Source organism: Staurois parvus, unplaced genomic scaffold (genome assembly GCF_062004578.1).
Source record: "Staurois parvus isolate SC_StPar_1 unplaced genomic scaffold, SC_StPar_1.0 ptg001132l, whole genome shotgun sequence".
NCBI lineage: Eukaryota > Metazoa > Chordata > Amphibia > Anura > Ranidae > Staurois > Staurois parvus.
In genome coordinates, this window is record NW_028318928.1 from 1,000,725 (window position 1) to 1,017,003 (window position 16,279).

The following is a 16,279-nucleotide window of genomic DNA, read 5'->3' on the forward strand; positions in this document are numbered from 1 at the left end:
TAATAAAAAATGAGATAATTCTTGACTAAACTGTGTGTGCTTGCAAAATGGCAATAAAACAATTTTGTAAATTTTGTAAATATGCAATGCTTTAAACCATTGTTCTACAAACTGTGGCCGAAAACCAGACACGGCCTTTTGCTAGCCTTTATCAGGCTCTTAACCACTTCTGGCTGCAGTTGGTTCACACTAGTCACTGTTGGGCAAAAATCAGAGATACAGTGAGGTGGCTGGCAATGTTTTGTGAGTGTGTGTAAACTCTGTGCAAAGGCTGAAAATTACTCACAGTTAGCTGTACTGGATCTCTCTCCTCACAGACGATGGCAGTGAACAGGATCCACTGGTGTGGCAGAGATCAGGGACACTTTATGAACAGGCACACTGTAAGGTGATCAGGGACACTGATTGGGCCACTGTATGGTGATCAGGGACACTGCTGGGCCACTGCGGTGATCAGGGACACTGCTGGGCCACTTGTGTGGCGATCAGGGACACTGTGGCAATCAGGGACACTGTGGCAATCAGGGACACTGCTGGACCACTTGTGCGGCGACCATGGACACTGCTGGGCCACTTGTGTGGCAATCAGAAACACTGCTGGGCAACTGCGGGGATCAGGGACACTGCGGTGATCAGGGACACTGCTGGGACACTGCGGCGATCAGGGACACTGCTGGACCACTTCTGCGGCGATCAGGGACACTGCTGGGCCACTGCAATGATCAGGACACTGCTGGGCCACTTGTGTGGCAATCAGAAACACTGCTGGACTACTGCGGTGATCAGGGACACTTCAGTGATCAGGGGCACTGCTGGACCACTTATCCGGCGATCAGGGACACTGCTGGGCCACTTGTGTGGTGATCAGGAACACTGCTGGGCCAATGCAGTGATCAGGGACACTGCTGGGCCACTTGTGTGATGATCAGGAACACTGCTGGGCCAATGTGGGGATCAGGGACACTGCTGGGCCAATTGTGTGGTGATCAGGAACACTGCTGGGCCAATGCGGTGATCAGGGACACTGCTGGGCCACTTGTGTGATGATCAGGAACACTGCTGGGCCAATGCTGTGATCAGGGACACTGCTGGGCCACTTGTGTGGTGGTCAGGGACACTGCTGGGCCACTTGTGTGGCAATCAGAAACACTGCTGGACTACTGCGGTGATCAGGGACACTTCAGTGATCAGGGGCACTGCTGGACCACTTATCCGGCGATCAGGGACACTGCTGGGCCACTTGTGTGGTGATCAGGAACACTGCTGGGCCAATGTGGGGATCAGGGACACTGCTGGGCCAATTGTGTGGTGATCAGGAACACTGCTGGGCCAATGCGGTGATCAGGGACACTGCTGGGCCACTTGTGTGGTGATCAGGAACACTGCTGGGCCAATGCGGTGATCAGGGACACTGCTGGGCCACTTGTGTGGTGGTCAGGGACACTGCTGGGCCACTGCGGCAATCAGGGCCACTGCGGCGATCAGGGACACTGCTGGACCACTTGTGCGGCAATCAGGGACACTGCGGTGATAAGGGACACTGCTGGGCCACTGTGGTGATCAGGGACACTGCTGGACCACTTGTGCGGCAATCGGGGACAATGCTGGGTTACTTGTGCGGCGATCAGGGACACTGCTGGGCCACTTGTGTGGCGATCAGGGACACTGCTGGGCCACTGCGGCAATCAGGGACACTGCGGCAATCAGGGACACTGCTGGACCACTTGTGCGGCAATCAGGGACACTGTGGCGATCAGGAACACTGCTGGACCACTTGTGCGGCAATCAGGGACACTGCGGTGATCAGGGACACTGCTGGGCCGCTGCGGCGATCAGGGACACTGCTGGACCACTTGTGCGGCAATCAGGGACACTGCGGTGATCAGGGACACTGCTGGGCCACTGCGGCAATCAGGGCCACTTCTGGGCCACTTGTGTGGCAATCAGGGACACTGCTTGGCCACTGCGGCGATACTGCTGGGCCACTTGTGTGACGATCAGGGACACTGCTTGGCCACTGCGGCGATCAGGGATACTGTGACGATCAGGGACACTGTGGCGATCAGAAACACTGCTGGGCCACTATGTGGTGATCAGGGACACTGATAATCAGGGACACTGCTGGGCCACTTGTTGGGCGATCAGGGCCACTTGTGGGCAATCAGGACCACTTGTGGGCGATCAGGGCCACTTGGGGCAATCAGGGCCACTTGTGGGGGCAATCAGGGCCACTTGTTGGGGCAATCTGGGCCACTTATTGGGGTGATCAGGGACACGTGGGGCAATCAGGGCCACTTTAGGGGCGATCAGGGACACTTTAGGGGTGATCAGGTGTCACTGAGGTGGAGGGCAGTTAGCTACAACCCTCTTCTTCGTTGTTTCTCCTCTCACAGACAACTCCGTGAGAGGAGAAGGAGGCGGAAGCCGCACCATGCGGCTTTTGTTTACACTTAAGCTGTGTCCTTATTGGACACAGCTGATCACATGGTATGGGACCGATTTCATTGGTCCCATACCATGTCACGTAATCCACCGTGTCCGTCGGACTCGGCGATCATCGGGCTCGCGGGTGCGCGCTCTAGGAGCCGCGCACGAGCCTCAGATACAAGGTGCCGTTTAGAGACGGCAACCCGCTCCTGTAGGTGTCCCGTCCTGCCGTTTATAAACAGCGGCCGGACGGGAAGTGGTTAAGGCACTATACCTCCCAATGATATGAGGCACTAATCCTTCCACTGATATTAACAGTGGGGCATAATTCCGGCCACTGACATTAATGATGGAACACTATCCTTCACACTAATATAAATGGTAGGGCACTATTCCACCCACTAATATCAATGACAGGGCACTATTCCACCCACTGATAACAACAATGGAGCACTATTCCTCCCACTGATAACAATAATGGAGCACTATTCCTCCCACTGATAACAATAATGGAGCACTATTCCTCCCACTGATAACAATAATGGAGCACTATTCCTCCCACTGATACTAATGATGAGGCACTATTCCTCCCACTGATACCAACAATAGGGCACAGTTTCTTCCACTTATACCAATGATGGGCTACTGTTCCTTCCCGCAATACCCAATGATGGGCTACTGTTCCTTCCCGTAATACCAATGAAGGGCTACTATATCCGCTGTTCCTGCTGACCACAGGTACTATGTAACTGACTACTAACTCTGAGCCAAGGTTATTTCCCCCTGATGCTGGGCCCAAGACATTTTCAACTCCCATTGGTCATAATCTGGCCCCTGCTTTAAACAACTTGAGCACGTAAAGTTCCACATTTGATCCCATGTTATATCCAGGAATGTTTCTTCTGGTGTGTACTCAAGGGGGTTCAGATGGCCTTAGCAGCCAATCAAAAAGTCCTAATACTGTCAGGTGTGGGGGGAGAGGGGCATCATCAATCCTGTATAAGCTCTAACACCTTCCAACACGATACATGTCAGACAGGTGCAGTTTACTAATATTCCCTTTATCAGAATATTTATTACACCTGCATTTGTATCTTATGATGAACTCTGAAGTCATTTTTGCATAAAGGTATAAAGTAGCTGATCACTGCAGTGAAACCAATAGACATAAAATGCGTAAATATGACAATCTTGTACTTGATGACCTATTGATAAATGCTATGATACACTGTGTGAGTAACAAATCTGTTTACTATAAATAAATAGGGGCTGCTGTAAAATGCAGTCTTTTCAGGTCTATGATGTGGTTGAGCAATTTCTACGCCTTAAATATGTAATCACTAACACCAATGATCTTTTTAGCTATGTGTATGGGTGACATTCCTTCCTCTGACTACCAAAAATATAATATAGACCACAAATATATTTACTGACTACTATAATAATGTATCATTAGTTGTTGGTATATGGTGGATTGGATGCAGTTTCCTACCTGAAAGGGAAAGGCTGTTCTACATTGTCTTACTGAGTGAACACCAATATTAGAAGCTTTTGTTTTTTGGACTTTGTACATGTGGCTTCTAAACTTGATTTATAGGGGCAATCTGTTTGTATTTAAGGGCAGCCTCACTGTAGCCGTTAAGCCCCACTAGAATTTGTCTGGTCTTCTCCAGTCATGATCCATTGATAAGTTGAATTGAACACCATAGTTACACATATTCCAGTAAAATGTGCATTAATGCTCCTTAAAATAATTGGCAATAGGTTGTCTCTGCCTGAAACAGTACTAGAAATTAAAGTAAAGCTATAAATAATTTATAGTTTAACTGAAAATACCATTGTCTTGCCACTAGTAAAACTTCAGTTTATCCTATGTTCTTTCAGTTTTTCTAAAGTCTCTTTTTGGATGTTTTCCAGTCTCAGCTGAGTTTCCCAGAAGACAGCTAAGGGTAGAGAACTTCAGGAAGCTGAATGTTAAGAGTAGACAAAAGGTTATCTCACAAGCTATGGCATGCTCTCAGTGTTCCCATCTCACTATGTGGCTTTCCCTTTGTGCCTTCATTTCTGTTACTAATTCTATCTTCAGCTCTTTCTTTGCTCTGTCAAAAAGGTCCACCTTGTTGTTGGCTTGATTGATTGACACAAGGAAATGTATGGCTATAAGGACTCCAGTCCTATCACCAATTTAGCATTTCACACATGGGACATGTGGCGCACCAAGTTAAAAGGGCGTTACTACAGATTTTAGCTGGTTATAAACATGAGATGACAGTCACTTCATACCACCTTTTGAGTAACAATTTTCTGTTTGGGTTCAGAAAAACACATCACCGCAAATCATTTTTCAGAAGTTCGTAGAGCAAAGGCTGCCAGGCATTCATTCATGAATTGTTTATGCAGCCAAATGGAGATTTAAATGCAACAAGCATTTGGTTTGTGGTTGCAGCACTGCTCTATTTACTTAAATGGACTGCATTTGGCAACAGGGTCTACTAACAGAGCCACTAGCCAACTTGCAGTTGGGCAGTCAAGAGGAAGCAAAACTGCAGCTCAATTACCTACTTTTGTTTCCTTCCTGCCTGCCTGTGCAACAGTAGCCAATTACACTCTGGGCAATCATACACTGGATAGAATCCCTAAAAAGAATCTAAACCTGGCAGCATTAGGGTTGAAAGTTTAAATCCCAACCACGACACCACCTGCCTGGAGTTGGTATGTTCTCCCTGTGGCTGTGGGGGTTTCCTCCTAGTACTCCTGTTGCCTCCCACACTCCAAAGACATGCTGGTAGGTTAGTTGGCTCTTATCTAAAACTTGGCCCTTGTATGTGTATGTATGAATGTGAGTTAGGGACCTTAGATTGTACGTTCCTTGAAGGTTAGGGACTGATGCGAATGTACAATATATACGTTTAAAGCACTGCATAAATTGATGGCGCTATATAAGTACCACTAATAAATAAACCCAAAAAACTTAAAATGTTAAATATTGCAGCTTACCAGTTCTTAGATTCAGTGGCCTCATTTTTTCTTCCTGCGAAAAACATTTCCTGTCCTAGGGTGCCTCCATTGTACCTATGGAGGAAATCATGGTTCTCACACAGGCTGGACTACTAACATTTCTGCCTTTGTTCATCTCCATTACCTAGTGGCTTATGGGCTAGGTAGTTTACATAGAAAATATAATATGCTCATCTTCATAGCAGCTCACAAGAATTGACAAGGATACATCTTTGGCAAGATCAACGAGTATTTTCCATATTTGTGAAAATGTTCTTAAACTGAAAAGTAAAAATGAATCTAGCCACCTCATCTAATGACTGGTAAGCTGCAATATATTACATTCATGTTCTTTGGTTTAGTTCTGTCCATGTGTTTGGATCTTAACAGAAAGGGTTTGGGGAGGCTGAATAGTAGGCTGATCTGCCCAAGCTCTAATCTCTGATGCCCATTTGATCAGATAATGGGCTGCTACAGATGATTTAGAGACAGAATTGTTTTGTTTCTACCATGCTGTACCTATAGCAGGGCTCTACTTCTCAGCAGAAGCTCCTGTGAGCAAAAAGAATCTGCTAAAACGTAACAGGCAACAAGAAATGTTTTTGCTGAGCACAAACTTTCCTTTGATCACCATATTAATATAATTATGGTGATCACATGATCTGTCATGTGGTTACAGATCAATCAAGCAGAGTATCAAGCTGGATTATGCAATATCCTGCAGGAGATCATATCCTGCTGCAGCTGAAAATTACAGGACTTTTAGTAATTCTCTCCTGGAACAGGGAATATTTTGAGAGGATGTTAAAGCGGCCATAATGCTTAGTTTTTTGGGGGGTTTTTTTGTAATAACATGTAATACTTACCTGTTCTGTGCAAAGGTACACTGGCAGGGGACCCCAGAAGAGGAGGTTCAGAAGCGCTCTGTGAAATGGTATAGACCAGCAATGGGCAAACTACGGCCCGCGGGCCGTATACGGCCCGGCGGACCTTTTAATCCGGCCAGCGGAGCTGTCAGGATGTGTGTAGGCGGGGCAGCGTGACGAACGTGAGGGGAGCTAGGCTCCTCTCACAGTCCGCCCTGAAGACCGGAACGGCGCGGGAACACGACGAGAGGAACGCGCGGAGCAAAGGTAAGTGAATTGACACAGGGGGGACTTGGCTTACTACTTGGGGGGGAATAGTACTATGGGGGATGAATTAATATGGGGAATGAATTACTATAGGGGGGGGTGAATTACTATAGGGGGGATGAATTACTATAGGGGGGATGAATTACTATGGGGGATGAATTACTATATGGGGGATGAATTACTATATGGGGGATGAATTACTATGGGGGATAAATTACTATGGGGGATGAATTACTATATGGGGGGGATGAATTACTATATGGGGGATGAATTACTATGGGGGATGAATTACTATGGGGGATGAATTACTATATTGGTGATGAATTACTATGGGGGATGAATTACTATATGGGGGATGAATTACTATATGGGGGATGAATTACTATGGGGGATGAATTACTATATGGGGGATGAATTACTATGGGGGATGAATTACTATATGGGGGATGAATTACTATGGGGGATGAATTACTATATGGGGGATGAATTACTATGGGGGATGAATTACTATATGGGGGATGAATTACTATGGGGGATGAATTACTATATGGGGGATTAATTACTATGCTTACTATGGGGGAATATTACTATACTTACTATGGATGACACATACACATCATTCATCTACTCTTGGTCCGGCCCCCGGGTCCAATATATAAACCCATTGCGGCCCTCAAGTCAAAAAGTTTGCCCACCCCTGGTATAGACACACACAGTGTGGCTCGGCCCTGCCCCCGCTCTTGGCTCACAGGATTTAATTGACAGCAGCCAATGGCTCCTGTTGCTGTCTCTGAGCCTATGACAGGGGACAGAGGAAACCAGCGCTGCTGCAAAAGAGCACAGTGCTGGATCGATACAGGACTCAGGTAAGTTTTTAGAGAGGGGGTGGAGGAAACAACTAGTGGAACATTTTTTTTAGCTTAATAAAATGTAGTGCATTAGGGTAAACTGCCTTATGGCTTTAGAACCACTTTAACTTACAGTAGCAGGGTCATGAAGGGGTTTAAGATATTATACTTTACTTTATGATTCTCTATTATACAGTATATGTATATATATATATATATATATATATATATATATATAGTGTGACAGTGCTGTGCCCTGCCCCATGGTCGAAAGAGGAGTAAATGCCACACAGGGTTCTTGCTGATGCAGGTTGAGAAAGGCTATTGAGTGGGGATTTGTGGTTTTGCAGATTTCTGTAGGATTGGTAATTCCTGGATGGGTTCTGGAGTCTGGAGGCTTTGAAAAGTCTAGGAAGGGATGAAGCCTCTAAACCTGTGTTCATATGTTATTGGAGACCAGCAGCCTGACCACCTTCATAATCAAGGGGCTAACTGTGATTCAGGGCTTCTTTCCTTGGGAGGCAAGTTGCTGTATGAACAACAAATGGGTGTGTGAGCAGACACTGGCAAAGTGCCTGTGCTAGCCTCAAAGAGAGGCCATCTTACCAGACTATCGCCTGAGGTGTATTGAGAGCCGATGTGTTATTAGGCAGGAGCTATGCAACCCAGGTGGGCATTTTGTTTGCCAAAAAGCTAACTGAGACATCATGGTGAGTCTGTGCGGAGACAGGCTCAGTTACTACAAAGTCTAAATATCCAGGAGGCTGGACAATTTATGTTCTAACTCCTGCAAGGGTATCCTTGTGAGTGTTTTTTTTTTTAACCTTTCTTTTTAAATAAAAGTGGGTCAAAAGCCCTGAAAACATACATCCCTGGCTGGTCTTGATTTAATGAAAGGCACTACATCTCAGAGAAACCCCCCACAATATCATTATATGTGATAGGTTTTCTAATTACTCCAGTAAGTATAAGTAAACATAACTATGACCTTAGATTCCAGTGCAGCACAGTGGCTAATTGGTTAGCACTTCCGCCTGGCAGTACTAGAGTCGTTGGTTTAAATCCCAGCCACGGCACCTCCTGCCTGGAGTTTGCATGTTCTCCCTGTGCCTGTGTGGGTTTCCTCCGGTTTCCTCCCACACTCCAAAGACATGCTGGTAGGTTAATTGGATCCTGTCTAAATTGTCCCTAGTATATGTATGTATGAATGTGAGTTTGGGACCTTAGATTGTACACCCCTTGAGGGTTAGGGACTGATGTGAATGTACAATATATATGTGTAAAGCGCTGCGTAAATTGACGGCGCTATACAAGTACCTGAAATAAATAAATAATAACTTACCATTTGCACCTTCATTCCAGACATTCCACAGCTGAGCAATAAAGAATGGAGCCCAACATATCACATAAATCAGTACAATGGCCAGAGTCATTCGCACAGTCTTGGACATGGCCTTTGTCACTCCAGAGTCTGAAATTGGCGGCATGCCATTCGTCCCATTAACCAGTTTTCCTTTCCGCCTTGACCCTGGTGACCTTTCTGTCCCCAGGTGCAGACTGTGGTGTATCTCTCTAAAAATCAGGACTTGACATGTGGTGATAAACAAAGCTGGCAGGATGAGGACAGCCAAAGTTATCCACGTCACATAAGCTTTAAGACCCCATGGCTGCACAAAATTTGCCCAGCAGTCATAGACTCCCGGGTGGACCTCTGTTCTTGAGAAAATAAAAATCTGTGGAAGGCTGAGAACTGCAGATGCCCCCCATGCCAAGCAGACAGGGATATTCCACCTAGCTGAACCCTTTTTAAATGTCATCATAGGCCGACAAATAGCTTGATGCCTATCAAAGGTCATGGCCACAATCATGTAAGAAGATACGAACATCCCAACGACCTGAAGATATCTTACTGAGCGGCACAGGAAATCTGGACCTGGAAATCGGTCAACGATGTCCCAGATAAGTTGTGGTAAAACCTGGAAGAAAGCCACCACCAAGTCTGCCAGGCAGAGATGGATCATGAATGTGTGCATGAGGGCATTGTGCTTCCTCCGCCTAAGGAGGGTGAAAAGAACCAGTAGGTTTCCAAAGGTGGCCAAAGCCAGGATGATGGTTAGGAGAGCAATGCTCCATTGTGTGATGTAAGGATTTAGCTCGTTCGCGTCTTCACCAGTGATGTTGGTACTGATACTGGCAAGGGGGCTCTCAGTCTCAGACATCTGTAAAATACAAAATATGAAGAGAAATTATTAAGAGTAAGAAAATATCTACAACTCAGTTGAACTGCAACTGTGTAATCAGATATCCAGAAACCTTTTATTACATTAGGGGGCCTAGGCCAATGATTTGATTAGAACCCCAGCCAAGTCTCTTAGAAAGGAGCAATGATTAAGCAATCAGTTTAAATATACATACATAAACCATTATATCTGCCAAAGAATGATTAATTCTATTCAGGTGATCGTGTGATCCACATACCCCTAGCTAGACAGGTGGCAACTTTATTTCCTGCAGTATAATCCAATCTATGCAACCCTTTTCACAAATCAACTAAAAATGTGGAAATATAGTAATAGGAAATAATGCACACTCACGAAAAGTTGCAGAGGAAAGGCCCTACATAGAAGAACCTTAATACAGCCTCTGAGACCTCTCACATGTTAAACTCTAAAGCTGCTGTGTAAGAACATTTCTGGATCTTCCTATCAGTATCACTACAGACAAAGAAAAGGAAAGATCACCAACAATGGAGTGACAAGTTCAACTCAAGTCAAAACCTTTATTTTGGATACAATAGAAAACTTAGTTGTTATTTCCATCTATCACAGGTAAGTTACTCTCACTTCCTAATAGCAACCACAAGTACATGAAAGGAGGAACTGAGTGGAGTGGGGGGGCTGTCACAGGACAGGGGGTATAGACAATAATGAAGAAAATCTCTGTTTATCATCAAATGCACTTTTATTGAACAAGACAATTTTTTTTTACAGTGTTGCAATAATAAAGCCCCTGTAAAACTGTCCCTTTCCACCCTCCAAACTTTCCCAAATAGAAACTAGTTTTTAAGTGGCTCCAAGTAAACTTGTACTTGCTAATATATAGAGGCACTCTTGTGAGGGCCACTTGTAGGTTTGCTCAGGTTTCCTCTTGCTTCGCCCCGCAGCTAAGCACAAATTACTTTCCACAGCCAGGTAAACACACTCTTTTGCTTGTTGTCATCAATGACCAGTCTGTTCACACTGAGGATGTCTAGCTGATCTCTTAGTTGAGCACTATTGAAGTTTTGGCTGAAGAAGATAACAAACTTCTTTTTAATTTGCAGCAGTAAGTAATTTAGGAGTGAGCAAAGTCCCTTTTTGCAGTAGTAGTAGTAACAGGGCTGAGCTCCTCAGGTACAAGCAAGTTACGACATACTGTAGCAGTCCAAAGGTAACGTAGCTCAGAAAATTCCTTTGCAGTATCAACAACTGGACAAGCAATGTTCTTCTACGCCACCTTTGATAATAATGAACTAATAACTTCAGATTTGTTTTAAAACAAAGCATGGGTTTTCTTCTCCAGACGTTACTCAAGCTTCCTTAAACTCCCAAATACTGTTTCTCTGAGTAATAGTCAACTGCTCCCCTGGAAGGCAACCCACAGATACATCTTCTCCTGAGAATAGCCTGTTCTTTGCAACCAGTGTTTACCTGGTCTTCATCCTGCTACAGCCTTAATGATGAGGCCTATCTGTCCATAGAAAGTTGGTACCTCTTCCTGCCTCTATATACTTTCTACGTAGGGTGCCTTATGTGATGCAGGCTGTGCTATTTATTCATATTTGTGTCCAAAAATGGTTATCAAAGTCTCACAAGAAGCCCATGTATCAATATCATAGGCTTCCCCAAGACGGTGCCTAGAACCCATGACAGGGACACACAAGTCTAATGGACTTCCCCCTGTGTTTATAATTAGTGGTCATAGGACCATTTATTTAGAGATCACCGGATTGCTGCCTTATTCTACTGGATCACCAACCCAATGGATCAGGAAGTGCTCCATAAACACAGTGGAAAAGCTCTCAGCTCCTCTTGAGTACTATTTTTGACACCCCCACCACACATTGACTCTGTCATGCAAACAGCATGAGGACTACTGTTTCTGACCTCTCCTTTAAAAATTTACGCTCCCTGCCTGTCATGTGATGCATTGGCTTCAATACTTTGAGTCCCTTACCTGGAATAGTTATACAGTAGCTAGACTCAAACTTATTGAAGCCAGAAAAAGCCTGGAAACTAGAATTTTAAAATGAAGGCCAGCAATGGTGGCCATTATACTTTTCCCATAACAGAGACACTTTAAGCTGCTTATTGTGCTCTATAGCCCAACACTCCAGTCCACTACATACAAATGAGGCAATGGAACTGAATGTCTGGGCAAGAACTTGCTCGCTCTGCTGTAGTTCTTGTAGTTGTCATAGCCTTTAGAGAAGTAGTTGTTACACTAGTGCCAAAAAAAAAAAAAAAAAGACTTTTGTTATGTTGGCTTCCCAACCCCTAGAGGCAAGCAGACGTTTTATATTTTTTTAATGTCTTTGCCTTTGGGAACAAACTTGCTTCGAAGGTTTTTATTTTATGCAAGCTGTGGAACATTGGCACTCAGAAAGAAAACATTCTAACTGAATATATTGGAGACTATCACTTTGGTAGTATTTCTCAGCACTCAAGGTATGGGACATGTTGACATAAAGTAGTGATTATTGTATGCTTATTCTATGTTGGATGATGTAGTCCAGTCCAATATTTTGTATGGACAGATATTCTCAAATGTTTGTTTATTTTAAAAATTCACATACCGTACAATTCAATCTTTAAGTCAATGTTTACAAAACGTTTTTTTTTACTACATTAGTTTCTGTATGTTAAATGTTGAGTAGGATTAGGTGGGGATCTGTGAACTGAGCAGCCCATTGCCACAGCTACACTGGGGACTGTACAGTATAGTGAATTTTTACATATTATATTTTATCATGTTGAAGACTAAAAAAGTATATTGTATGTATTGCCAGTTCATAAAAAAAAAATCAGATTCATCAGCTTGTTATAACTAGAAAGGCATGCTAAAGTGGCCTGTCGAGCAATATTATCACAAGTGATAGTATTATTTGAAAGTCGATTTTAGAACACCTTAAATGCTAGTTACCTTTGTGTAACAGATTGTTGGAATTTTGTTAGGTCTCACTAGATGAGTTTGTCTGAATGTCCAATTATCCAAGAACAAGGCATTTATTTTAGGATCCTCCCTAGAATTGTATAGATTATTATTAACTATACTAATTTATATGGAGAACATCCAAACTTGCATATCAGAAACAGGTGTAGTTCATCTGATTGCATAAGTAGTACAGAATAATTCATGTTCCCGGAATTCATTTCTATATTTGGTTATGATAATTACTACCTGTCGTCAGTATTTAACTGCAATTTCCAGGAACACTTTGCAGTCAGGCAGCTGGATTTGAAATTTAAACAGTAGTACACAGGGGTGAGATTTTACATTTTGTGAGAACGCGGCAGAATTGTTGGAGGAAAAGGATGTATAAATTATAATTTGGACATACTCAATGTTACAGCCTGTACTGCTGGGTGCAACTCAGTTTAAAGAGAATATCAAATAAATTTGTAAATTTTCCATTAGGTTTAAGCCAAAAACTATATTTTGAAATCTCTTTTATTGGGTAAATATTTAATATTGCATAGAAACATTTAATGTTTATCATAGTAGATAGCAAGATGTATGCAGGAGAACCAGCTTTCTGAAGTCTATGCACAGCCGTTGAGCTAAAACAAAACTGAGCAGGCTTGAGTGGAGCGACTAAAAAGATTTCACCAAAAAATTGACAGATTTTGCCAATGAAATGAAGTGTAAACGCTTAGCTCACTAAGCTGCTTAGGTAAAATTTACTTGGAAAAAAAAAAGGTTGGTTTTTTTTTTTTTTTTAGAGGGCTTTTTTTTTGGCAGGTTGTAATTAATGTAGTTTAGCTTATTTAATTTGGTGATTTGTATTTGGGGTCATTGTATGCAGCAGCGAATGTGATATTCCCCAACATTCTCTGCAGGTGAATAACTAATTTAAAACACATGCATCAAAACATAAATCTTTGGTAAATGTCACATTCGCTGCTTTATGAACCCAAGTTTGTGTTGTTGATCATTAAATGTTCATTTTCATTAATTTTATATAGATTTTTTTATTACTATTTTATTTATGCAAAAAAAAAAAAATGATAATGAGACTAAAGGGTTCAATTTTTCTGAGCAAGAACAGGTTCAGAATAGTTAAAAATGATTCCCATAATTCTGGGACGTCAATAAAATCCAATTAAAAACCACAAATTTTGGCTGCAATTCATTTTGTTGAAATAACAGAAAAGATCAGACTACACATACTGTTGAAAGATGTAGGGGAGACACATTACCCCCAGCCAGGGGCGGACTGACCATTTGGAAACTCGGGCACTGCCCGAGGGCCTGTGGTCAGTAGGGGGCCCCATGAGATGCCCCTGGTACCTTTTTCATAGGCTTTTTTGAGTTTGGGCAAGGACACAGGGGCCCCATGATCCCCTATTGCCCGGGGGCCCCATGAGTTGTCAGCTCTCCCAGCAGAGATAGGAACACCTGGCTTAGTCACTTATACACAGGCTGTCAAAAGCCTGCAGGCAGCGCTGGGATTTCCTATTTGTAACACCACAGTGCAGTGCTGTTAGCCCTGTATATAGCTCTACAGAACAGACAGTGCAAAGTCCACATGTTTATATGATGCTTCTCTGCAAACAGGAAAAAGGAACTTAATTATAAAAAAAAGACATACCATAGATGTAGCTACAAACGTATAAACGTATAAACACTGCCATCTACTAGTAGAAGAATATATTTCTACTGAATACCGATGTAGTCGTACAAAAATACATGAACATTGTATTCCAACAAGTGCAAAATCTTCAGGGTGCTTATGACGTTCTTGGCACACCTACTTTCCAGCTTACTATTTGCCGACCTGAGATTCCCAACTATGCTCATCAAAGTCTCTCTGCAGTCCAATTAAGCAGTACCTTGTTATTCAAAAATATGCCATTGTTCTGCTTCACCTTAGTCTACAATGATCCATACATGAAGACCAAATAGGTTTTAAGGATGGCTGAGATGTAAAAGATGGAGATTTAAAGCATAAGTGTAGCTAAAATTAATAACAGAAAAATCAGCGCAAGGGATGTGTCCTTTGTGCTGATGCCTCTTCTGGTGCCATAATCTTTCAGTGCTGTGGGGGTTAATACAACTAAGGGGCTGTCTAAGACTCCCATAAAGAGATGCCAACTATGTCCTTCCTTTCCTCCCAGTTCCTCCATTCATAGAAGCCATACTATAGTTTCTATGAATCAAACTGAATTTAAGAATGGAGGAGGGGTGGATGATTGATAGGCCCACCCATTCCATTCATAGATCCTGTTTCATTCATAGAAGCTGTGGTACGGCTTCTATAAACGCTAGAGCTGGGCAGAAAGGACAGGAATAGTTGAGAGCCTGTGACAGCCCCATAGTTGTATTACCTCCGCAGCACCAAAAGATTACGATGGTCGGGGGGAGAAGGGGCATGGGCGGAGGAGGAATTCTACTAACAGAAGAGGAATCAGCACAAAGGACTCATCCTACTGACTGTAAGTTATTCCCCTTGCACTGATTATTTATTTTTTTGCTACACTTAGGCTTTAACAGTGCAACAGGACTGCCAAGAGATCTAACCCCACCCAGTCTACAGTCGGGTTTCCAGTGCTAAATATGTAGATTTGAGGTGCAGAGACCAAATGATACATAATAATTGCCAACAATCTGCAGTCCTGACAAAATACTTTGAGAAAGCTCTGCTTAAAGTGGTCATAAAGGCTGAAGGTTTTTTACCTTCATGCATTCAATGTATGAAGGTAAAAAACTTTCAGTGTGTAGCTTCCCCCTCAACCCCCATAATACTAGAGCCCAATTTCGATCCTGTGCTGTGCCTGGGTCTCTCCTTGGTCTCTTCCTCCTCATTGGCTGAAACACATTGAAGCCATTGGCTCCCGCTGCTGTCAATCACAGCCAGTGAGGAGGGAGTGGGTGGTGGGCCAGAGCCACGCTCTGTGTGCTCACTCCTGATCCACCTCTGTGTGTCCATAAGACACACGGAGCATGGCTCCGGCCCACCATCTGCTTCCTCCTCACTGGCTGTGATTGACAGTAGAGGTGGCTCAGGAGCAAGCATGCATGAGTGCCCGCAGAGCAAGTTTCTTGCTCTGGGGGAACTCAGCATGGGAAAAGAGCCAGGAGTGCCAGCAGAAGACCCAAGAAGAGGAGGATCGGGACTGCTCCGTGCAGAACCATTGCATAGAGCAGGTAAGTATACCATGTTTGTTATTTAAAAAAAAAAAAAAAAAAAAAGCAGAACCTTTAGTATCACCACTTGAATACCACCTAACGTATATATACACGGCGGATTTCAAGTGGTATACTGGGACGATGCCTGCAGCTACAGGCATCCCATATTAATTTTTTCAGGAGGTGAACAACTTTTATAAAAGCCATCTAAGCAGCTAATTAGCAGCTAGATTGCTTTTATAAACAGCGTGAGGGGTTCCCCCTCCCCGCCACCCACCAGTGCCCCTCTGGGATCTCCATCCCATTGGAGGACCTGGAACTGAAGCTAGTGGTTCTGCCAGCTTACCACATGGAGGACCGGAAGGTCTTCAATGAGCTCTATGGTATGGGAAACCGGAAGTGATGACTACTATTGTCACTTCCCGTTTCCCCAGAAGTAAAGAGGGCCATTTTCAAATCTTGAAAGCACCAACGATCTTGGTGTGA

General features: G+C 43.7%; 1 protein-coding gene across 2 annotated transcripts in view; it reads right to left on the reverse strand.

Moving 5' to 3' along the window:
• The window catches only part of AVPR2 (arginine vasopressin receptor 2), a 167,821-nt gene that overhangs the window by 18,883 nt on the left and 132,659 nt on the right, over positions 1 to 16,279 (reverse strand). For both annotated transcript variants that reach the window (XM_089659106.1, XM_089659107.1), the window contains exon 2: positions 8,748 to 9,624. In XM_089659106.1, coding sequence (XP_089515232.1) covers positions 8,748 to 9,624 — 877 coding nt within the window. The remainder of the gene's footprint in view (positions 1 to 8,747; positions 9,625 to 16,279) is intronic.